The sequence below is a fragment of the Lissotriton helveticus genome, chromosome 9 (assembly GCF_964261635.1).
Source record: "Lissotriton helveticus chromosome 9, aLisHel1.1, whole genome shotgun sequence".
NCBI lineage: Eukaryota > Metazoa > Chordata > Amphibia > Caudata > Salamandridae > Lissotriton > Lissotriton helveticus.
The window spans coordinates 587,001,121-587,024,645 of record NC_136070.1 but is presented as its reverse complement, the minus strand read 5'-3'; the positions used below and the strand labels follow the sequence as shown (position 1 = coordinate 587,024,645).

Sequence of the window (23,525 nt, the reverse complement as noted above, 5' to 3'; positions counted from 1 at the left end):
GTGAGCAGGGACTCTCTAGACCAGGAGTCCCTGCGCTGACCAGGTGTTCTTGGCCGCGCCCCCTGGGAGACACGCCCCCGCTCGACCAAGACTAAAAAGCGAGACCACCCGGAGCTTGGCGGGACACCAAACGCTTTTGTTACCTGGCTGCTGTCGGAGGAGGATACATCGCGCAGGCCGCCCTCTATCCCTCTGCTGAGGGATACCACCGCTACCCGCCACAACTCGCAGCACCCGCTTCGCGGGTGCCGCTTCGCGGGTGCCGCTTCGCGGTTAGCTGTGAGGGGCTGACGCTGCTTGGGCTCCAGTGCTGCTTAGCGGGAGGAAGATTCCAGGAGCCTCAGAGGCGGTGCGTGAGCAGGGACTCTCTAGACCAGGAGTCCCTGCGCTGACCAGGTGTTCTTGGCCGCGCCCCCTGGGAGACACGCCCCCGCTCGCAACCCCCCTATGTAACGGTTAGCCCAACGCTTAGCGGGACGCGAGCGGGACGCCGAGCGAAGCCCGGGCAAAGGGTGGGCAGTCTGTGGCAGTTAGGGGCTGTCATAGGCTGGGCTGGGCCACCCATCTTTCACCCGCGGACCTTGAAGGTATTTGATCACCGGCCGAGAGAGCAGCCATCATCATGTCTACTCGGTCGGGGAAAAGTCTCAGGGGTGGGGGGGAAGGAGTTGCTGGTAGTGCAGTGATAGGAACAATGGACAAATGTATAACCAGAGTAGCCGCTGTTATACAGAAGGAGATAGCGATGACGGAACGCCGCCTATCTCAGGACTACTTACCGGCCAGACGCTCCTCTCTTGGTTCTATGGCACAGGTCTTGTCTCCTACCACTGTGCCGGACCCTTCCCCTCTCCTTTTTGACACGTCTGAGCAGCCACGGATGTCTGCTATAAAAGTAAGCATTGACCGACTGGAGAGCTTGGTAGTACAATCGCCATCTCCTGGAAATAGTCCTGTGGTCTTGGGCCCCTGTACCTTTGATCCCCCTTGCCCTGATATCGGTCAGGTTTCGCACCCATTACATCAAGATCCTCCCCAGGCTCTGTCTCTGTCGTGCATGGCCCAAGATTCCTCACACCGGAAAAAAAGGAAATGGGCTGTTAGCACGCGGAAAGGCAGTCACACCACACTGTATAAGCGCCCCAGGAAGCAAGTGGCAAGGGGCCTGGGCACCAAATCAGGAAATGGTTCAGCTTTAATGAACCCCGATAGGGTAGGAGGGAATCTCTCTATAGGAACAGCACCTGAGGCCGTGCATGTAAACTCCAATTCCCCAGACAAATCAGCAGCTTCGCAGGCCTCTGCTTCCCTTAAGCAATTCGAGGACCTGATCAATACTTTACTAGTCCCGCTCATTGACCAAGTTAAGGGCCTGGGGGATAGGCTAGATAAATTTGAGCAGTCCACCCGCGACAACTTCTTCTCACTTAAAACGCTCATCCAACTCCAGTCTAGAGCCAGTGAGGATAACATGGGTGGGATATGGGGAAATCAGGCACCCGCAGATCTAGTGCTGGCTCCTTCATTGTCAACGTCTGTACCTACTGTTGTAGCATGTAAGGACCTGACCGTTACTCCTGAGGTTCTTATTACGGCTAGACCGGGATTTACCATTCATACTGCCCAGGTCCACGTTAGATCCCCTAAGACCTCTAAAGCTCCGAATAAGAAACCAGGCCATGCTAAGCTGCCAGCGGGTGGGGACTCGGCTAAGCCTAGGCAACCGGTTCAGGGAATTGATCACGGCAAGGGAGTCGGGCCGGCTCCCTTAGCTAAACCAACTACGAGTCATCTAGGAGCCGGTCCTCCAGCAGCTATTACCCCGAAAGCTACTCATAAGAGCCCCCCAGTAAACCTCCCCCCGGAGTGCCACCCATATGTTGCTGTTCTTGTCAATGTCCCTCCCCTGAAGGATGCTCAGTTTGAAACCCACCAGACCCTAAAAAATAAAACTCTGCATTGGTTAAAAACAAACAAACCGTTACCTAGGGGTATGGAAGGGCTGATTCTAGGAGTGCGCAGGGTAGGTTGGGTAGGACAGAGCAGGAAACGACTGGAAGGAGATTGTGTGGTAGTTAATTTTAAAGACAACAGAGTAGCACAAACAATCTGCAACCAGAATCAGTATGTGGGTGGTCCTGGCATTGGTGTGGTGGACTTGACTTACTTTTACCCGCGGCCCTCCACGAATTACATCAGGCCAGTATTTGGGGAAACATGCTACAGCGCTAGTGATTGTCCATGGTTTTCGGTGGCACCCCAGTTCTACCCTCAGGCAGCCTGGCCAGGATCGAACTGGGGTAAAACGGGGTATTGACTTGAAGATGCCTGTGGGCTGGTCTCGGGGGTCCTCAAATTGGGAGGGGCTGCTCATTCTACCGAAAGGCTGACTAGCTTGCCCTCCCCAACAGGAAACTTTATAGTACCAATTGCCAGCCGGGAACTTGAGGGGGGGCAGGTTATCAACGGAGCGGGCAGTAGTTTTTTTGTCCCGCTCGGGGTTGTTGCCGACTGCGAAGTCGAGTCCAGTCGCGTCCCAGCTGTAACGGATCCAGTTTTTAGGGTTTTCAGCTGGAACGTGGCTGGAATAGCCAGAAAGCTGGCCTTGCCCGACTGGAATGCTCTTGTGGAAGAGTATTCCATTTGCATCTTCCAGGAGACGTGGAGTATGGAGCCCACCCACAAGGCAGGATACTCCTCTTACTCTACTCCAGCTGTCTATCCAGAAGCAGGGAGGGGACGCCCTTCGGGTGGCCTCCTCGTCTGGGTGGCTACTTCTTTAAATTGTAGGGTAGAGGTCCACCAGACCAACAGTCCTGATCTCCTTAATATCACCCTAAAAGATGCCCGGGGTCGTGTCATCCTGAATATCTACAACATCTATGCACGGGGCACAAAGGGTGGTAGACAGTCGCCCACAATCGCTCTCTTGGAGGGCCTGTTAAGGACATCCCCATATAAGTCATGCACCTTGGTTGCAGGCGATCTAAATTGTACGTGCGAGCCTTTGGGCTCGGACGACATTTTGGATCTGGAGGAGGAGGATCAAAGAAGGGGGATCCCGGCCTTAGAGCTAACCCCTATTAAGAGGTGGACTGAAGTGGCACTTCAGATTAACACCCTTAATGTGGAGTTTGATCTGAGGGCACTCAATGGGAGGTCACGCTCGGATAAGGCGGGTGTCCATACTTACAACAGGCCCGATCACACGTCAAGAATTGATTATATCTTGCTTGACGTGCGCTTATGGAGCTCGGCGAGGGACATGGTAATTATTCCGTCCGTCGAGAGCGATCATAACTTGCTCTCTCTGACTCTGACTCCTTGGTGATCAGATAGCATAGGGGGCCCCTTATCTGTGTCACTGCCAACTCTGGGGATACATCTGTTTCGCATTGTGGCAGGCGGTTGAAGTGGCCAAAGCTTAAGCTCTCCTCAGAGAAGGTTGAGGCAATAACGCTACTCCTGGCTGCAGCTCAACGCAATTTGGCTACTTCCGAGGGAGGCCCAGTGGAGGTGTCCGGGAAGTTCTGCGACTTGATCGAGGCCATAAGCAATCTGTTTACTGCACCAACTAGCCAAAAGGGGGCTAAGACAAGGCCATTGAGAAGACAGGGCTGGTATACCCATAATTGCAGGGTAAGGAAGAAAATGTTGGTGGAGGCAGTTAAGTCAAAAACCCAAACTAGGACTAGGGAGGCCAGGAAGCTCTACTCCCAGAGTCTACAAACAGCAAAAAAAGAATGGGAGGAAAAGTTCTGGGCGGACCTTCTGGCCGCCAGCAAAGGGAAGGATGCCAGGGGTTTCTGGAACCTGGTGGGATCTAGGAACCGACCCGATGACACACTGAGGACTTGTACCATCCCGTCCCAGACCTGGTTCAATCATTTTGGGGCCTTATATTCCCCGGTAGAAGGGCCCCTTAATGAGCCAGTTTTACCCCCCACCTTGGCAAGGGATAGTGTCCTTGATTCTTTCAACGTCCGGGAGGTAGTAAATGTAATCAAGTCCGAGGTACCCCTGAAAGCAGCCGGCCCTGACGGCCTTCCAGGGGACTTACTCCGAGCCTATCCGACTGAATGGGGCATTTTGATCTCCACCCTTCTGAATGCCATCATGGAGGGTGGACCTGTCCCAGAATCCTGGAGGGGGGCGGAGGTCGTCCCCATATTCAAAAAGGGATGTCGGGACAAACCAGGGAATTACAGGCCGATAATCTTGATTGACTGGACACAAAAAGTGGCGGGGAAGGCGATTTTAGGGAGGATCCTCCACTGGGTGGATGAAAACCATATCCTATCTGATCTCCAGGCAGGATTCCGCTCAGGAACGGGTACTATAGAACAAGTTTTTAGACTAATGCTTCTGCACTGGAAGGTGGTGGAACTGGGAAAGGGCAGTCTTTATTGGCCTTCATTGACCTAAAGACTGCCTTTGACCTGGTTCCCAGGGAGGAACTCTGGAGGGTCTTGCAGGGTCTTGGGCTGCCCCCCTACATTCTGTTGCTCCTGATAAAACTTCATACTGACAACTATGCCCAGGTGCGGTGGGGCCAGAATGGGGAAACGACTGACAGGATCCCGGTTTGTAGGGGCGTCCGACAGGGCTGTGTGCTGGCTCCCACCCCATTTTCCTTGTACGTAAATGGTGTGGTAGAGCACCTGCTTCAAGAACCAGCGGACGCACCCTCCCTGGGGGGCGTACGGATCCCTACATTGTTGTTTGCAGACGACACCCTCCTCATCGCCAAGACTCCCCAGGGTCTTCAGAAGCTTTTGACCCGATTCCAGGATTTCTGTTTGGCAAGGGGATTGGTGATCAATGTGGACAAAACAAAATACCTGATTATGCATCCACCGCGGAAACCAGGACGCCCTCCAGTCTTGAACTCTGTCCCTCTTGAGAAAGTTTCCGAGTTTGACTATCTGGGAATACGCCTGTGCGACACTATGAGCTGGACGTCACATATCAACAAGATGGTCCTCAGCCATAAAAGGGTAGGGGGTGCGTTGTTAAGGGAGTATCGCGCCTCATCCAAACAGTTTGTGGCACCCGCAATTGACATTTATAAAGCAAGAGGAGTCACTTCCGCACTTTACGGGGCGGAGTTATGGGGCCTTTGTAATTTGGAGTCCCTATCCAAGTCGGAGAGCAAATTTTTGAAAGACCTACTTGCTCTCCCCTTGAGCACCCCCACAGTCCCGGTATGCTTGGATGTGGGCTGCAAGTCAATCAAGGACCAGGCCCGTCTCCGGCCGTTGCTTTTATGGGCTCGTTTGTGGAGTTTTCCAGAGTTAAAATCATATGCTGATGGGTATTCCAAGGTGATGGAAATGGGGGGTTGGCACAAGATCAAGTGGCTGAGGGATATTAAAAACCTCTTGGGGGAGCTGGGTTTGGGAGACTCTTGGGTTACAAAATCTGCTCCACCCAAGGCTATCCTGAAAAAACTGTACTGGGACTGGGTGTCCTCCCAACTTATCGGTAATCCACGCCACTGCAATTCGACCGCAGCATTTCTAAGAATTAAGGACGTGGTGGCCTATGAACCCTATCTGGATTTGATCACCATGCCAGTTGATAGGGCTCTTTACTTTAAGTTCAGAGTAGGCACTCTTCCGATTGGGGACCTTCTATCCCGATGGAAATCGCCAGTGCAGTTATCGCCCTTTTGTGCCTTCTGCCCTACAAGGCCTGAGACGGTGGCGCATATCCTCTTCGAGTGCCCAGACTACATTCGTCCAAGGAGGTGCTGGCTTAAACCCCTATTTAGACGCTTGGGGACACGCCAACACTTGGTGGCGCTACGTATTTTGTTAACTGACACTTCCCCTCCCATAGTTTGTGGTGTCTCCAAATTTTTAGGTTTTGCCTACGCAATGCGTACGAAGTACGCATGCGCTAGCAAAATCTAATGATATCTCTATGTGGGGTCGGGTATCCGCCCCCTCCTCCCATTGGCTAGCTCCATAAATGGAGGCTAGCCATTGGTAGAGGGCTCTGTCTGTCAATCCCAGACCAGATTCGGGGGCGTTCCCGAGAATTTTTCCCTTTTGGCTACGTCACGCGACGTCAGCCGAAAGCCGGGAACGCCCCCGAATCTGGTCCGGCATTGCCGGCACCTGCCTCTGCCTTCCTGCTCGGGACGATTGCACAAAAGTCGCTCGATAGCCCCTCCCTCCCGCTCCGTGGCAGCCCGTTTCCCTCCCTCTCCTCAGGCCGGCCAGCCGAAAGAAGCAGCCGTCCGCCTCCAGCCAGGGCCGCGCTGGGATTGGCCCAGCCGGCCGAGCCTCCACCACGTCATCGGGAGGAGGAGTGGAGAGCAGGAAGCAAGAGATCTGCCGGAAGATGTCCAGGTGAGTGCTTTTTTTTTTTGTTTATTGCTTTGTCCGTGTTTGTTCCCGCCCCCCTCCCCCTCCCGCTCTCAGTGTGTGGCCGTTCCCGACCCCCCTCCCGCTCTCCGTGCCTTTCCGCCCCCCCTCCGTTTACCTCGTGCATATTGAAACAGGGTTGTTAGCCAGGTTGTGTCACCGAAACTTATTTGCTACAATGAGCGCTGCACGGAGAACCCACAAAGGGTTAATTAACCCCCCCCCGCTATCCGTGCGCCGTTCCTGCCCCCCTCAGGGCGGCCTCACCACCCGGCAGTTTTTCGTCTTCATTTCAATATCCTAAAAAAAAATGTAAATCGCCGCAGTGTGGCTTTTTTTTATTTTTTATAAAGTTAAATTAGAAAGCGCTTTAAGTGACTCAATTAGCATGGAAAACACCCTAATGCTTAGTGTGGGAATAGCTTTCGCGGAAGGAAGCCTCGTGTGCCCTTCGCAGCTCGCACAAGGTTCCCGGGCAGGCAGGGGGGCTGGGTGGGCGCAGGCAGGGGGGCTGGGTGGGCGCAGCGCCTAGGGCCGCTTTTCACCGTCTCGGCTCTGCCGCTGCGCTTCCACGCGCCGGGAAAACGAGCTGTGGAGCCTAGACCTGCTTTTAAGGCTTTAATTATTTATTAGGCGCTAGAAGAGTCAGCGATGCAAAGGAAGCGCAGTACAACAATAGTAGCCGGCCATGTTTTGAGACCCCCCTGTACGAGTAGTGGAAGGGACATAGCGCCAATGCGTTAATGTGTGTACACTTTCTGTAGCGTGCTGCTTGTTGGAACCATTATTAGACAAAGCGTGGTGAAATCACCCTTTAAATAAGCAATCTCTGCCTTTTAGTGGTTTGAGGCTGGGGTGCTAGGGCGGTGGAGTGTTGTGGCACCGGGAGATTTATTTCCGCCTTCTGTTTGAGGAATTTTAGGGCCATTATTACTAATAACATCCTTAACTCGTCGGGGCGCTATAGACTTTGTGAAGTCACAAACGGTTGAAAGGCGAGCCTTTTGCTTATGGGAGGTAATATTGGTTGCTCGTGGCCTACCTAGTCCTGGACATGTTGGTGGGTGGAGGGAGGTTGGGTTACAGTGTGAAAGATCTGTGCTCCTCAGCTTGCATTCCCTTATCCCGGAGAGGTCTTCTCGCAGTGCCATAAAAGAGGGAAGTTTAGAGGTACCTTTCTTGATGGCACCGCCGGCGCTACTTTAGCTTTTACATTTCATTTGCATTTTGTTTCTAGTTCGGCGCCTGGGATTTGGGCGGAGGAGGGGGTTTTATTAGGACATCTGGACTGACAATATCAAAGCAGACAGCGGCTTCCCCGAGCAGGCTCGGGTTTCAGAGTTAATTAGAGCGGAGTGTCTTTAATTAAAGCCAATTAAATTTACAGTGGGGTACTAAGGATATATATCCGTGGCCTTGATAGAGGATTGTGAGAGGTGTAGCCTTCGGCGGGGCAAACAATACAACTTGTGTGGCCTTCTATACACGTCCAAATTTAAACACGAGTTCAAATATCCGTGGATAAGGAGTGGTGTGGAGGAACATCATTTTTTTCATGATGTAGTAGCTGACATCTGTGGGTGCACTTAAATCCCACAACTAAAATTGAAATAGGTGGAGTATTCCCGAACAGCGTTGCTAGTAGGTTAAAGGAAAACCTCTCGAGTGTGTTTGGTGAGCACTACCCAGTGAACACGGGGGCGTATTGATATTTCTCGCTTGCGATGGTAGACATCCCGTCATATCCCGTGTGATATATATAATTTTATTTTTTAATTCACCGTCCTGAAGAGTTTGTGTGTTACTAGTGTGTAGCAGAAAACGTTTCTACTTGCTTACTAGTGCGTAGCAGACAATGTTTATACTTGCGAAGTCAATTGGCCCATGTGGTACAGCGAAAAGTAGCTCAAACACTTTAGTCTTCCGCTGTACCACATGGCCTACTAATCCTTGAGTCAAATTACTGCTCCTGTTTTCTGTTGATAACTGGTCATAAAGAAAAGTTTGTTTTATTTTTGTAATACACACCAAATTGTCAGAATTGCCCTTTTCCCGCCTCATTCACCATTTAACCCCTTTGTTAATAGTTATGCCACTACTCCTGTCCTCCCTAACCTATGCATATAGTATAGACCACCAGGTGATTTTGTGTCCGTGATTACCACGCAGGTATAAACGACCGTGTCGGTGTCTGGCATGAGATAGGAGAGTGTCTAAGGGTGCTGGACAAGATAAAACTCATAATCTTGCCTAGGCGTGGACGGGTTGAGGGTGGAGAGGCACAGTTAATGCTGAGGAAGACACACAAATAGGCTTTCGCAGTATTCGAGTTTGCTCAATTTAAAAGTGCACACGATATTTTCTGTCTCGAATGACAGGTTGCTACCGTCTTATACCGTCGCAGGCAAAATCAAAACAATGGAATGGAAACCTGCGGAATCGACTGATTCAATATTGATTCAAGAATTTGAGTCCATCCCTTTTTACTAAATCATCTGTACTTAGACCAATTATACCATATTTAAGAAAGTAATACAACGTGTCCTTTTAATTAATGGTAGGACTTATCGCAGTGTCGGATCCACCAACAACAGATGTGACACTTCATTCTAACGTTTTATTATTTGCAGAACTCTAGAAAGTGCATTTTTATGGTGTTGATGTGTAAAGATTATATACTATATTGATGAATTTCGAAAAGTACATGTAAGCATATAAAATCCATATGTGCCCTATTACAATGTTACCTTTTAGAAAATACAAAACGAATTTGTTTTAATTGCAAACGTCTATATAAAGTGGTCTAGGAAAATTACATGGCATATTAATCTGGCTACACCAGAAGCTGGTATCTGTTAAACCGATTATTTGGTTTAAGAGAACTTTGCGCATACTTGGCTCGCTTGTGATGCAAAAAACCCTCCATTGTCAAGCAAAGCATGACAGGCTGCAGTGAAACGTGTATTTCAATAATTAATGTCTACCCCTGCCTTTCAGTAATTACACAGGAAGCCTTATCCATCCATACATCCACCTTTTCTTCCATCCGTCCTTCTTCCATCCACCCTTTTATCCTTCCACGCATCCTTTCATCCATTCATCCACACTTTCAACAATCCATCCTGCATCCATCCACCCTTTCATCCTTCCATCCATACATCCATCCTTTGGACATCCACATTTCTATCCATCCACCCATCAATCATCCACCCACATTTTCACACATCCATTCATCCATGCAACATTTTATACATCAATCTTCATATTCTTCATAAGTTATGGGGTTATTTAAACAAGTAAAGTCACTGTGCAATATTGTGCCTATGCATGGTTCTGTGTGTCATCCACATGTGCCTTATTAGTGTTTTACAACAGTACATGCACTCACATTCTAAGACCTTGACCTCATTGTGTATGTTGTTTAAAAAAGTTTCTAAGCAGCTGCCTGCGTCCATCTGAGAGTGGCTTCAATAAGATATATTGTCCACCATTGTATAGTTAGAAAGGAATATATTCTTTATAATGAACAGTTGCAAATAACTCTCTCCAAAGCTTTATAAAACTCTACGGCTTAGTGTACATTGTCAAACAAGGGGAGGGCTCTCTGTGTGTGGGCGGGGGGCTCTGTGTGTGGGGGGGGCTTTCAGTGTGTAGGGGGGGCTTTCAGTGTGTGGAAGAGGCTCTCGGTGTGTGCGGGCTCTCTGTGTAGGGGGTGGCTCGCAGTGTATAGGGGAGGCTCGCAGTGTGTGTGGTGGGGCTCGCAGTGTGTGGTGGGGCTCGCAGTGTGTGGGGGGGCTCTGTGTGGGTATGTGTTGGGGACATTTGTGAAAGATAAAGCTAGTGGCATTGCAAATAACAATGCCATTTATTTATGTTTAAAAAAAATGGTCACAAGCTTTGCCAATAGCTCAAACTTTAACAAAGGCAAAACCATTGCATTGTAAATGCTTGTTTAAATGGTCATGGTTGATTCGCAGAAACAGATTGTCTATCTCAATTTAATCCAGTTTTAGTTAATTTATTGCATGCATAAAATAGCATTTTTACTTGTTCTTAAATTTTTTAGACATTTGTATTGTTGATCTGCAGTTTTTAAATGTATGTAATGCTTTCAAGATATAATTGCATATCGAAATAAAGCTTTCAACCAACCAACCTATTATGCTAGTACAGCCCTCAGATGCTTAGCTCCTCCTCTGAAGAAGGCCAGAGATTGGCAGAAATGCATTAGGACAGCGGAGCTTTGAAGAACGAAAGAACTTGAATTTTAAACTCACCGTGACGTGTGCGACTCATGCTTTCCCCCTGGGGAGAGGAGTCTTGAAATACAATTAGGCTTGGTCCCTCCACGGAACAACGCACTATCACGTAAGCGCGCCATAACTGCCGGCAATGGACCCTCTTTGTGTTTTGACCATAAGGTACAAGGGCAGCGGCAGCCGCCAGGGACTGACCCCTGGTGGTGATCTCAGCACACACGAAAATGGATTGCAGGGAATCGCGGATTCAAATCAGCTGTGGAATTCAGTCTGCATCGCCCACTGAAGTGAAAGAATTGAAATGCTGAAAACTGACTACAGGGACCAGAAGACTCCAGACCACAGTCCATCGCGGCACCCACCTGAGGGAAATCACTATAAGAAATAAAAGAGCAACAAGTTAGTCCCAGTATGCTAGTACAGCCCTCAGATGCTTAGCTCCTCCTCTGAAGGCCAGAGATTGGCAAAAATGCATTTGGACAGCTGAGCTTTGAAGAACGAAATAAATAGAATTTTAAACTCACCGCGACGTGTGCAACTCATGCTTTCCCCCTGGGGAGAGGATTCTCGAAATATATATATATTTTTTTTTCTGCGTCTGTGCCCCCCCCCCCCAACCTGCCAGCTGCAACTGTTGGGCCCTGTCAGTTAAAGGGATTCTATAAATGCCCCTCAGTCGATTACAAATTGCTGTCCTATGTCTATGTTTATTTGTGCAATTTTATATAGCGCGAACTTTACCCGAAGGTGTCAGAGCGCTTTACATAGGATCCAGTTGAAAACATAAGGACTGACGGTTACATGCGTAAAAATGATTGCAAATTTTTGCATTACATAAGAACCAGTTGAAAGCATACGGACTTAGGATTACATGCGTTACAAAAAAAAGGTACAAACAGAAAAAATTGCAAATGTACAAGAGATAAAGTCACACAAGGAGGAGATACAAATGGATATACTCAAGGCCTATACTAGTGATATCTCTATCAACATAGGGAGGGGATACACATGGATATACTCTAAGAGTCACATAGGAATGGTAGAGAGCACAGCAGACTACTGCATATACTAGTGCTTAGAGTTATCTCTATATACATAGGGAAAGGGTAATATTGGATATACTCTAAGAGTCACATAGGAATGGTAGAGCGCATAGCGGACTACTGCATATTCTAGTGATTAGAGTTATCTCTATATACATAGGGAAGGGATACACATGGATATACTCTAAAAGTCACATAGGAGACTAGTCGTTAGAGTTATCTCTATATACATAGGGAAGGGATACACATGGATATACTCTAACAGTCACATAGGAGACTAGTCCTTAGAGTTATCTCTATATACATAGGGAAGGGATATGACTGGATATACTCTAAGAGTCACATAGGAATGGTGGAGAGCACAGCGGTCTACAGCATATACTAGTGATTAGAGTTATCTCTATATACATAGGGAAGGGATAGACATGGATATAATCTAAGAGTCACAAAGGAATGGTGGAGAGCACAACGGTCTACAGCATATACCAGTGATTAGAGTTATCTCTATATACATAGGGTAAGGATACACATGGATATACTCTAAGAGTCACATAGGAATGGTAGAGAGTAGAAAGGTCTACTGCATATACTAGTGATTAGAGTTATCTCTATATACATAGGGAAGGGATAGGACTGGATATACTCTAAGAGTCACAGAGAAGGGCAGGCACGTGAGAAAAACGAGAGAGGGAAGCAGATAGTGGTGAATAAGACAGTGAGGAGTGAGTCAGAGGCAATAGGAGAGACAATAGGAAAGTCGAAAGGACAGAGGGGGAGGTCAGAGATCGCTAAAATGGCGGAGGAGAAAGGTAGAAGAAGAGGCGAATCATACAGAGAAAATGGCGGGGAGCACAAAGGTCCAAGTCCGAAAGTCCAGGAAGAGGGCTGACATAGCCAGCAGGTCCATGGGGAGAAGGGCAGACCTCAGCAAAGTCGCAGCCTCATCGTTCATGAGGAGCTGGGGCAAAGGAGATCAATTCGGAGACCAGAGGGTCAGGGGAGAAAGACCACTGGCGCCCAGGCAGAGATGGGAGGCAGCAAAGCTTGAAACAATGTTTGAAGGGGGGGAGGGGCCTCTCACCAGAGCCCAGTTAAGTTTGTGGAATGTCCTGGACGTTTGGTTTCAAAATCTGGGCACCCTACACATAAATGCCAACAGACTCCATTCAGGTGAACGCTCGTGATTTTTCAAGCCAAAATGGCTTTATTTTTAACTATTTCCCGCCTGAAATCGTCTCTGCTTCTGTATATGTCAAAGGAGAAAGTACCACCCTCACCCGGATATTTCTTAACCAAATTTCGCACTTTCCACTTTCAAAACGTTGTCATGTTGCATGCCCATACACCAGAACATTGGAATCCCCTCATAAACTGTGATGGTTGTTCTTTGCCAATGCTTGTTCGCACCTAAAACTTTTCCGTCAGTTTGGGGGGGGGGGGGTCTAAGACGCTGGTGCTGGAAACCAGGGTTCGAGCCTAATGGTCGCGTCCACATTCTGTGACTCTGCACAAATCACTTAATCTCCCCGTGCCTGATTGTGTAATGTAAATACGGTGCTCATGTAAAGCGCTCCAATACCTTCGGGTCGAGTTCGCTTTATATAAAATATGCAACAACAAAAAAACACCATCTCATTTTAAAAAGAGAAACGTAGCCAGTCTAAGATGGCCGCGACGTGACGTGACGTGCTGACGCTTTCACGCGCCGCCCAGGTTTCCTCAGCAAAGTCTCCCCAGCTTCCGGCGGAAGGTCTCGTTCACCATTTTGTTGCTCACACTGCGAGGAGAGAGGCGCGGAGCGGAAGGCTGCTGAGTTGTGAAGAGGTGAGTTTACCTTTACCCTGCCTCGAACAGACCAAGATTTGAGACAACTGTGCCGTGAGGTTGTATTGACGAAGAGAGAGTAATTATTTACCTAGATAAGAGAGTTTGAGGCCTGAGGCTTTACGGGAATAGAGCTCGAACAGAGACCGCGTAATGGCCGCGTTTCCTGTGCACTAAGTAGTTGTCGTCCCTGGTCGAAAAAAGACCTGTTATTGATCTTCACGCACTTTTTCTACTACACCTAGTCTACCCAGGCCGCCGCCTCCCTGGGTTTCTTTTGTGCCCTAGGCTCCGTTTCCCAACGCCGCAGACGGGCCTACGCCCGCCTCACCACATTTTTGAGCGCCCATTTTAGTTCCGCCTAATAGCCCGACTGCAACGAAATTACCCGCTGGTACAGGTGAGACGGTCAATCTGTTATAGATTGCTTAATTTGTTTTAAACCGGCTGCATTTTAAACTGAGACACGCTTCTTGGCGTATAAAGCAAACATCATGTTATTATATTGGTAAGAGAACTGTGGTGGTTAATGCGCTTGCTGACCACATTCGTGTGAAGTCTAGTCCTAAAGTTCCCGCTCAAAATAATATGAAGTTAATGCACAGAGGATTGAATGTTATACGGGTGTGACATTTTCTAGCTCATCCTAGGATTTCCCAAAAAATCGCAAATTCGGCAGTTTTCTAAAACGACCGCGCTTTTTGCAAAACTGCCCGCGAAATTTGGAGAATACACCATCTGATATGATTTGTTGTCCACGAGGCTGACAAAGGCTCGTGAAAACGATTAACAGATTTTTTGCTTCTTATATTCCCAACTTTTGGGAGAAACAAGGACATCTTGTGGCCATGTTGTAGGTGTACACCCAGACGAATCGAGGCTAGGCAACCTGGTTTGCAATGCGTGTTACAGGTAGCGAGGCTCCAGGGAAAAAGGTCTTCAAACTATGGGGCGCGCCCTCCTTAAGTCTGACTACATTCCGGGGGGGGGGTTGTTATGGGGGCCGAGGTCATTGAGTGTGGTGGCAGTTTCTAAAAGGTGGCTAAAAAGAAAATACTTTTTTGTTAGGATTTTATTTATTATGCAGGTACGTGAAGGCGAAAAAGTAGTGCACAAAGTGAAATTAAAAGCTTAACAATAAATGACCTTGTGGAATGTAATTGGTGCTCATGTAAACCCTGCGATATATCCGATCAAATTTGTCCTACATAAAGCTACCAAAAACATCAAATCGGCGGCAAATATGATCTGTTGTTACCGTGACCAGACATGCACAGAATTGAATCCTAGTTGGCAGTGTGGAATATTGCACACAGTTTAAGTTAGGCTGCCACAAATCTTTTTTTTTTTGGTGCAGTTTTATACAGTGGAGACACTCCACCCAAAGGCATCGGAGCACTTTGCATGAGCACTAGTTACATTACACATGGTCACAATTTTTTAGGCACATGAGATTACGTGATTTTCCCAGAATCAAAGGGTTTTGAACATGATTCCCCAATTTCAAAGTCGACAGCTCTAGCTGTAACGCCATATCCTAAAGTTGTGTTTAAGATTTAAAAAATCTGATTTCAAAATGTGGCCAAATTTTGGGAGTGTTTGGGACACTTCCTTCTGATAACCTTACATAGCCTCTTAAACATTACATTTTTGTAACCATGAAGTCTAAAGCGACTCCATCAATTAAATGCTGGTGATAAGGCATATTATTTAGGTCGTTGTACCACACCATCCCCTTTGTTTTTAGGCAAAAGCACCTCAAGCTCGGCATTAAACGCTCAGAGACAGCTGTTTTGTAAACGAGGGAAGAGGCAAACGGATGCATTCATATGCATAGCTCTAATCTATTGGATCCTTTAGCCTCAGTCATGACAGAGGAGAACCACAAAATGAGTAATTTCTCAGCTACTGAAAATAAATATATATTTGGATGCGTGAGAGGTTCCTTTCAGGGATGTCTTTATGCATTCGTTTGTGATGACTGGGGCAAAGCTGTGATTTGTGGTTAGATCATCTCTAAAGTAATATTTGTAACGTACTCCACTACCACAAGTTTCTCCACCCAGTATGATTCTGCGTCTGTGGTGCCTGAGGAGGAGGTATCATGCCTCAAGGCACTGCTTCTCGGCAGGGGTGCATGCATGGGTGTTATAACATCCAATAAGGCCCCTTCCCACAAGGTTAGGATTGGAGCTGTGCTTCTCTAGAGCCGCAGGAACTTTAAACATGCCTATTTAAAAGTGGAATACTCTGCTAAAACATGTTCTATTGATTTAAAGCTGAAAAGGAATGATTCAGAGTAAAATAAAGTGCAGCAATAATGCCGCAAAATTGTAATTTTTGTGCCGCTAAATTAGTGTACCTATGCTGCACTATCCTGGTGGGGGACCAGTTGCCCAGAATAATTTAGCCTTAACGTTTTTGGCGTGTGGGTGAACAACCCACAATGAAATCTTTCTGCTGAAAATATTAAAATCATTAATGGTTTGGGATTCAGAGGAATGGCGCAGAGCGCTCCTCATAGAGGTGGTCACACTTTAGATCTGTTATTTACTCATAATTGGTTTATAGACGTTAAATGCACAGCTACTGTACTCCCAGTTTATCGTGCTTTACACCTAGCATCACGTACTAGCCTCGCCCCATACCCAAAATCATTGAACCCATTTCTCAACTGGGCAGTTGACTAACTTATGAAAGAGGATTAAATACATTATACCAGGTCACAACAAAGTCCTGGGCCTCATCCACAGATGCTGCTTGATGTCCATCACTAAATAGCTAACATAATGGACCATTGCTCTGCACCCACTTTCCAAAAGAAAGCTAGTTATTCTCACTTGGTGCATTGACTAGCTAGTCTAATTGAGGATGTCGTAATCTCGTCTCCTAAAAAAAGCATGCATGCTAATGCATTCTTATAGCCTGCACCAACGCTGAAGACCTGTTGAATTTCTTCTATATGAAGATCCCAGAACTCTTAAGACATTACAACAAGAGCCGTAGAGCAAATAGTGAGTGTACATTGGGTAAGTGACTGGTCAGATTTTTGGGTCAACGTCTAAAAAGTGTACTTCATCAGGGACTTTTGCACAAGGGGGGGGGGGTGTAGTTAGGTCTTTTTCCTTCAGTCTTTTTTTCCTCCAGCGATGGTTATAATTAACACTGGGAATCGTTTAAAAAAAATGGGGGCGCAGTCTAAATGGGAGTGAAAATTAAAATATTCAAAACTGAATAGTCACAAATTACATTAATTTTCAAAGTTTGAATACACTTTGACGAATAAATTGACCAACCTACATCGAAATGCGTAACCTGTATTAAAGAGGGTGTGATTGTCATAAAAATATTTATTAGGATCTTATGAAAATATGTAACCAAGTTGCAATTGAACAACTTTGCTATTGGAATCAATTTCAAACACCCTGTCCATTAAGCTACATTGATAATGATCAGAGTTGGATAAATTAGAATATATTTAATTGCTAAGTTAAAGTCATACGGCCTACAGAGAACAGGGCTCACTTAATAAACGGCTTGTCCCAAGATATTGGTTATTTAGTCCCATGTGATCTGAAACTCAAATATCAGTGCTAGGATTTGAGGTCAACATTTATTAACATCTGGAGTAGAAGCTACATTATATTGTGTTTCGCTCTTGATTTTGGGCATGCTAAAATTAAGAATATAGTTAATGGTGTTAACTCCAATATTAAATTGGTAAATACCAGCACTGGAGTACCACAGGGAAAGGTGCACTTTTTTATGTAGTACTTGAATGTATGAGGTACGTTGAATTGACACTTTTTTTTGGTCAATGTTTGCCTAATAAGTATATGATTATCAGACGAGAGTGATCCTTTACGCAGTTAAGGCAATTCCTTACTTCTGCACATAGACATTTTGTGCAGATCGCACTTTTTTAGGTTGAATCTAACCCGACATTAGGCTAACGAAATCTTGGGGACATTTGAAAAGCTTCCCTGGGAATTAGTTTCCGCCCTTTGCTTACTATTTGCTTTGTACCTCATTCACTTGCTGGCTTTGTGTTAGGCTGTCCGGCTTGAGTTCGTCCCTCCTTTGGAAGATATTCTCTTTACTGTGTTCCTCCACTAGGGCTTGCTTTTGATGAACAGGCCTTAAATCTTGTTTTTATCTTGCCACATTTGCTTTGCATTCAAAGATGGAGGTCAAATGTCAGACTGTCTTCTGAGGGAGCTTGGTGTTTACTTTTCTTTCTCCAACTTCAAAGTGAGACAATTTGTGACAATTGCTGGGGCTGTGAAAGTAAAGGCTTTTTTTTCCAACACTCAACAAAATTTTAATGTCTGTTAAGGAACTGCATATATTTCAGAATATATCAGAATTAGGATGTCACAAATTAGCCAATGTTTAAGTGTTGTGAAATAAGACAAAAATCAGACCAATGGGTGATGCTGTTTACACACATTGTTTGCACCATGTATAATTTTCAGTAAAACTACAGTCCTTTGCAAATGTAATGGTCATTTCAGTTGAAAATGTGTTGTGTAGTTGCATTGTGCTACCACACTACTCTACGACATGACACTCCAGTCCCATCCACTGACACTCCACTCCCCGACATGACGCTGCGCTTTGGCAACCGCTCTTCCCAGCTAAATGCCACTGTGAGCCTCTTTACTCCCCTCTAATCTACACACACTACTTCACTCTACGACACTCAATGCCATTCCCCTCTATGCCACTCAATTTGACTAAACTGGGTTCATGCCATTCTGCTCGACTACACTCCGGCACTCTACGACAGTCTACTTCTCTCTAGACCACTCTACCACCCTCTGCGCAACTCCCTTTACCGCACTCCACATTAATATACTCCACTACACTCTACACCCTTCTACTCAACACTCCATGACACTCTTAAGACACTTCACAACACACTACTCCACCCATGACCCTCTTTCACGACGCACTGGTGTATACCAAGGCTAAAACACATTGGCAAAGCGAATAGCTCTTGCGTCAGCGAGACCCGTTTGCTTTGCCAATGCTTGTTTTGTTAACAGGATGTATCTGTTTACAGTTCATTATGTCAACCTAAAATGGATCGTATACCCTACATTTAATGTCCAAATGTTTGTTCGCACTGTTTTATCTGGATGTGCTTTACTTAAAAACTACGTCCTTTGAAAGATTATTTTCCTGCGGATGATGTATATTTTTTCACCTTGAGTCTGACAACACCTTTGTTTTTTCAGGAGCACAGTCTATTGCATCTGACGTGTTGACCAGTGTTGCAAGATGGTAAAGATCTTCGTCGGAGGGCTTTCCTCCTCTGTCACCAGCGAGGACCTGAGAGCGCTCTTTGAGAAACACGGCAAGGTAAACGAGTGTGATGTCCTGAAGAACTATGCCTTTGTGCACATGGAGCGTGAAGCCGAAGCCAACAAGGCGCTCAATGAGCTGCACAAGCATTCCTTCAAGGGCTCCACTCTAACGGTGGAGTATGCCACCTCGAAGATTAGAAATGCCACCAAAATCTACGTGGGAAACGTATCCAGCAAGGTCACCACTTCTGACATCAAGGCCCTCTTTGAGAAGTATGGGAGGGTAGTGGAGTGTGACATTGTGAAGAACTATGCCTTTGTCCACATGGCCAGAGAACGTGATGCCATGGATGCCATCGTGAACCTCAACGACCACCGTCTAGAAGACCAAAAGCTCTTTGTAACCCTGTCCAAGAGCAATAATGCTAACAAAGGGTTAAAAGGTGGCCCAATGTCACACTCTCCTCCACCATCCTCTAGCTACTTCTTTCATCGGGAGCGTATCCCTCCACCACCGCCTCCATCCTATTCGTCTAGGTATGACCGCGATTACTTGGAGCGGTACGCCTATGATCTGTATGACCGTGCTTCATTGCGATCTGCCTACGACAGGGTCCTGGGCTCTTCTTCATTGTCTTCAGATGCAGCCTTGTCTGCCGCCGCCTCGGCCCTGTTGCCCTCATCTTACAGGGAAAGGAGTCCTATAAGCAGAAGATCATTGTCTCAGTATGCTGACCATTACAGCCTAAGCCCAGGGTATGGCCAAAGCTACAGCCAGAGCTACACCTCCCCATACTCTCATTATAGTGTGGGGGCTGGCTACAGTGCCGAAGATTACTATGAGAGATACAGCAATGGATATACAAGTCATTCGTACTAAAGTACCATGGCCTTTAAGCAGTGGGGTAGTGATAAAAGCTTAAATGTCTAGAATTGCGTCTTTGTCTAGATCTCAGTAACGAGGATTGGTAATGTATATGACCTCCTCTTAAAACTTAACATTTTCACAAGATGTAGTTGTTTAATGTTCGCATGCACCAAACTATGGTGCACTGCTGTTAATGCAAGTAAACTAGAAACTGTTTTTGTGGCTTTCGGCCCTAACTTTCCACACAGACACACTTTGACTTGAGCTGATTTTTTGTTTTTTAAATTTTGGTTAATTCATCATTTTGCCTCGGAAGTCATCTAAGCAGCAGCAGAATCTGTAAGTAATGTTTCACTTGTATTTTCCTCGTGGGATGTCATTAGTTTAGGGGAGTGGTTGTGGGTATGGCGCTGACCGTTAAAGCACACCACCGTGGTACTCTTAACACGAAAAAAAGAAAGCGCAGACCCTGTTTCCCGAGCGCCAAATGGGTCTGCCTGTTTCATGGGTGATCACAACATACGACCGTCGTCTTAAAAATGTCCCCATGGCAGCGGCATTGGTATTGAGTGCTGATAAAAGAACCTCTGTCGCACGAATAGCTGGAGAAACCGACTATCCAAAAGTACCTAAGATGACCGCTGTCTTCCGAACGTTTAAAATGTGACCGCTGCGTTTCTTGCGAAATCCGCTGAGATGACCCGAATGTTTGAAACTTCGCAGCCGCTTCGCCAGTTACGAAAAAAAGAAAGCCGCTAACGGATGAACCGTGGACGTTATTTTTTCCAATATAATTATGGTTATTAGTATTTTTTATGAATTTTAGGGGGGGAGTTTACTGTTAAATTGTTTTCATTGCCTGGCTCTGCAAGCCCCCTTTCTTTCCAAGCTGGAATTGGGTCCATCTAGGGTTTATTTTTTTTAAAAAGAAAAACCTGGAATTCAATGTAGAGCATTATGTTGTGTCTGTAGCTTCAGTTATTAAAATGACGAGGTTTTGTGTGAATGATAAGTTAGATTTGTCAACTGTCCCACTTTATGTGCATTATTAAACAAACCACTTTTACAGACCGCCTCTCATTCTAGTCTCCCTTTGCCATGTGCGCTTTCTACCGCATAAAATGTAGTTCTCTTGTGTGAAAACATTTACTCTAAACTTGGTATCCTGTGGTATCCATCAAGGAACAGTCAGAAGCGTCTGAGTTTCCCACAGAATTGTAAGTATTAAGCGATCGTTGTAAGTATGTCTTCCGCCCTTACACCTTTAGATTCTCTTGCCGTTGGACTTCGTTCTCGAACGCCTTTAGGTGCACTATAGGTACATAGACTAGTTCAGAATTAGCGCTCATTGGGTGTGGTGTTCTCTTTAAATCCTCTCCCATGTTGTGTTAAAGGGTGTGATGTAGATGATTCTTCTGGGGGTCGATAGTTTTCACGTGATGTGGACAAGCAAGCCCTTTCTCTAATTGTGGTGAAATACCATAACACTCACTGATCGTTTTAGGCTTCATGTTTCTGTGGCTTAGGGTTTGTTTTGTTAGCATTGCCTACATTAAAAATACAGGTTGCTAACTTGTTAGGGACACTAAAGTCCCCCTTATCTAGCCAGAATGTGAAACTGCTCGTGTCAATGATTTTCTCAATGACCAGCACTATATGTTGTCCTATATGTGCCCTTCCATGCTTTCGTATTCTGTTTCAACGAGTGCCATTTTCAACATTTAGAGTTCAGGTGAGGCCACTGTCCGAAGTCCTTTTATCAGGATTTGTTGTGCCCACTTTTTCTTCCTCTTCGGTTTCCTGGGGATTTTGAGTAGGCATTGAGTTTGATAGAAGACAAATCAACTGTAGCCATTGGCTTCCTTTCCAAGTGTGGTCCCCTTTTTTATTACCTCTGAAATGCCCTGACATGTTTTCCACTTTAGTAGCTTTTAGAGTTAGATGTTACATCTTTTTAGGCAGAACGTGAAATAGAGAGGCTGCACATGGCAGTCTTCCATAGACGTTGCTGTTGGCAGGCAGATGACCCTTTCTTTCATTGGCCTGTTTTTGTGTAAGAAGTATTTGAAGTGTTTTCGTGCAGATAGATGCTGGTGCACACACGAGTTAAGCTTGTGCAGATTATCACTGGTTAGAATTATTCATCTCACTACGTACATTGTTGAAGATTGACCTACTTTCATCACTAAAGTCCAAATAAACGAATAATTGGTTTCCATACTACTTTTCTCCATGCTAGGCTACTCTTAGTGAATTAGGTTTTATTTCTAATGTCTTTTGAGCAAATTAAATTACTGTTTTAAGACTACCACAGTACAGTCCCTTCAGTTGTCTTACCTACACGTTGGCATTGATTTTGTTTAATTTTCTTTGAAGACACCTGGTTCACTGTACCCACATCGTATTCATAAACTCCAAAAAATGTCTGTACTGATGAATAAGTTTGAAAATTGTTTATATTGGTTTTCCACCTCTATATACTTTATATAGAGACGTTTTGAGAATGGCGCCTCTATCGCCGGACGTAAAGGGTCCGGTTTCGGAAATTTTGATTGGTAGGGTGGAGTAATAGGTCTGATGCCGAAGAATAATTTGGCTGGCTTACACTTAAGTTCCCGATTTTTATTTCTAGTTCTTCGCCATTTAGATCAGCTCTCATAACTGCTGTTTGTGTTTATTCGTGTTACTATTTCTGCCTGCATGTCCTACAGCGTTGTGCTGCTTTACTTTTGTGCTTTATCATTGGTGGTAAAGTGATAGGAAGTGTCCCTTTACTGCCGCCACCGCTGTGCCTTAACACCGACCCTCACAGAGCTATGATCTGTTGAATGCTGTAGAGCAGACTAGCTGGCGCGACCTCCACATGACACCACCAGCATGAATGGCCATCAGTCTCCGTGCAACAAGTATGAGCTCCTTTGCACCTGGGCTGTACGGCCAACTGCAAAATCTTTAATGCAACCATGAAAATAGTTGTTAATAGATATTTTTAAGAATGCGCACAGTGAGTTGAATTCTACAATACATGCAAAACAAGCATTGACATCCATTAGGTCTGGCAAGCTTTTGCAGTGTTCATATTTTAATTATGTAGCAAGCATATGCCACAAAAAGTGAAATATGCCACAAAATAAACATGGCAACCATGTGCTTGCCAGAAAAAGTATAAATTGTTAATTGCATGCAATTTAAAAACATAATTAGTACTTCCTAGCAGGCCTGCGAACTTAGCACACATTTAGACATGTGCATTCTAGTTTAATGCACATCACAGAAAAATATAATTCTTATTGGTGCAGGGAAGGGCGCTATTGCCGTTAGAATTATTGGCACCTGAACACCGTTTACACACAGATTGACAATTCAAAGAATTGGCTCCCCAACGTTAGTCGCACTGACTAAGTGCATTTCATTTTGGGAGGATGTGGACATGTGATCAGGTAAATGCTTCAGTGCAATAGAACCAATGGATTCACTAGTTTCTGTGTTATATGCTGTGGCGGGCAGAAGCAAATTATGAATGCCAGTTGAACGGACATAAAACGAGCATTTGCAAAGACAATAGGTCTTGCCAACAGCATCTATTAAACATGAAAAGGTTTAGCTGTGCTGTATAGTATCCCTGATAGCGTGCACCATGGCTAAATAAAGTTAGTAATTTCATATGGCCATGCATGCTCGCCTACAAAAATGACCCACTCACATTTTTTTCGTTTCATTTCCCCTTCCAAACCTGGTTAACAAAGTGTACGCGTTTTAATTTTTCTGGAAGGGAGGCGAGATAGTGGGTAGAGTGAACACTCATAAATGAGTTTGCTGTGTCTGCTGTATAAAATAAACTCCGGTGTTTG

At 45.8% G+C, this 23,525-nt stretch overlaps 1 protein-coding gene across 1 annotated transcript; it reads left to right on the top strand.

The window, feature by feature from the left end:
- Positions 1-13,364: 13,364 nt before the first annotated feature.
- Positions 13,365-20,742, top strand: LOC144781620 (RNA-binding protein lark-like). The gene is made up of 2 exons (XM_078660565.1): positions 13,365-13,497; positions 18,738-20,742. Exon 2 carries the CDS (start codon positions 18,781-18,783, stop codon positions 19,684-19,686), a length of 906 nt encoding a protein of 301 aa, XP_078516691.1. The 5' UTR covers positions 13,365-13,497; positions 18,738-18,780; the 3' UTR covers positions 19,687-20,742.
- Positions 20,743-23,525: the final 2,783 nt, after the last annotated feature.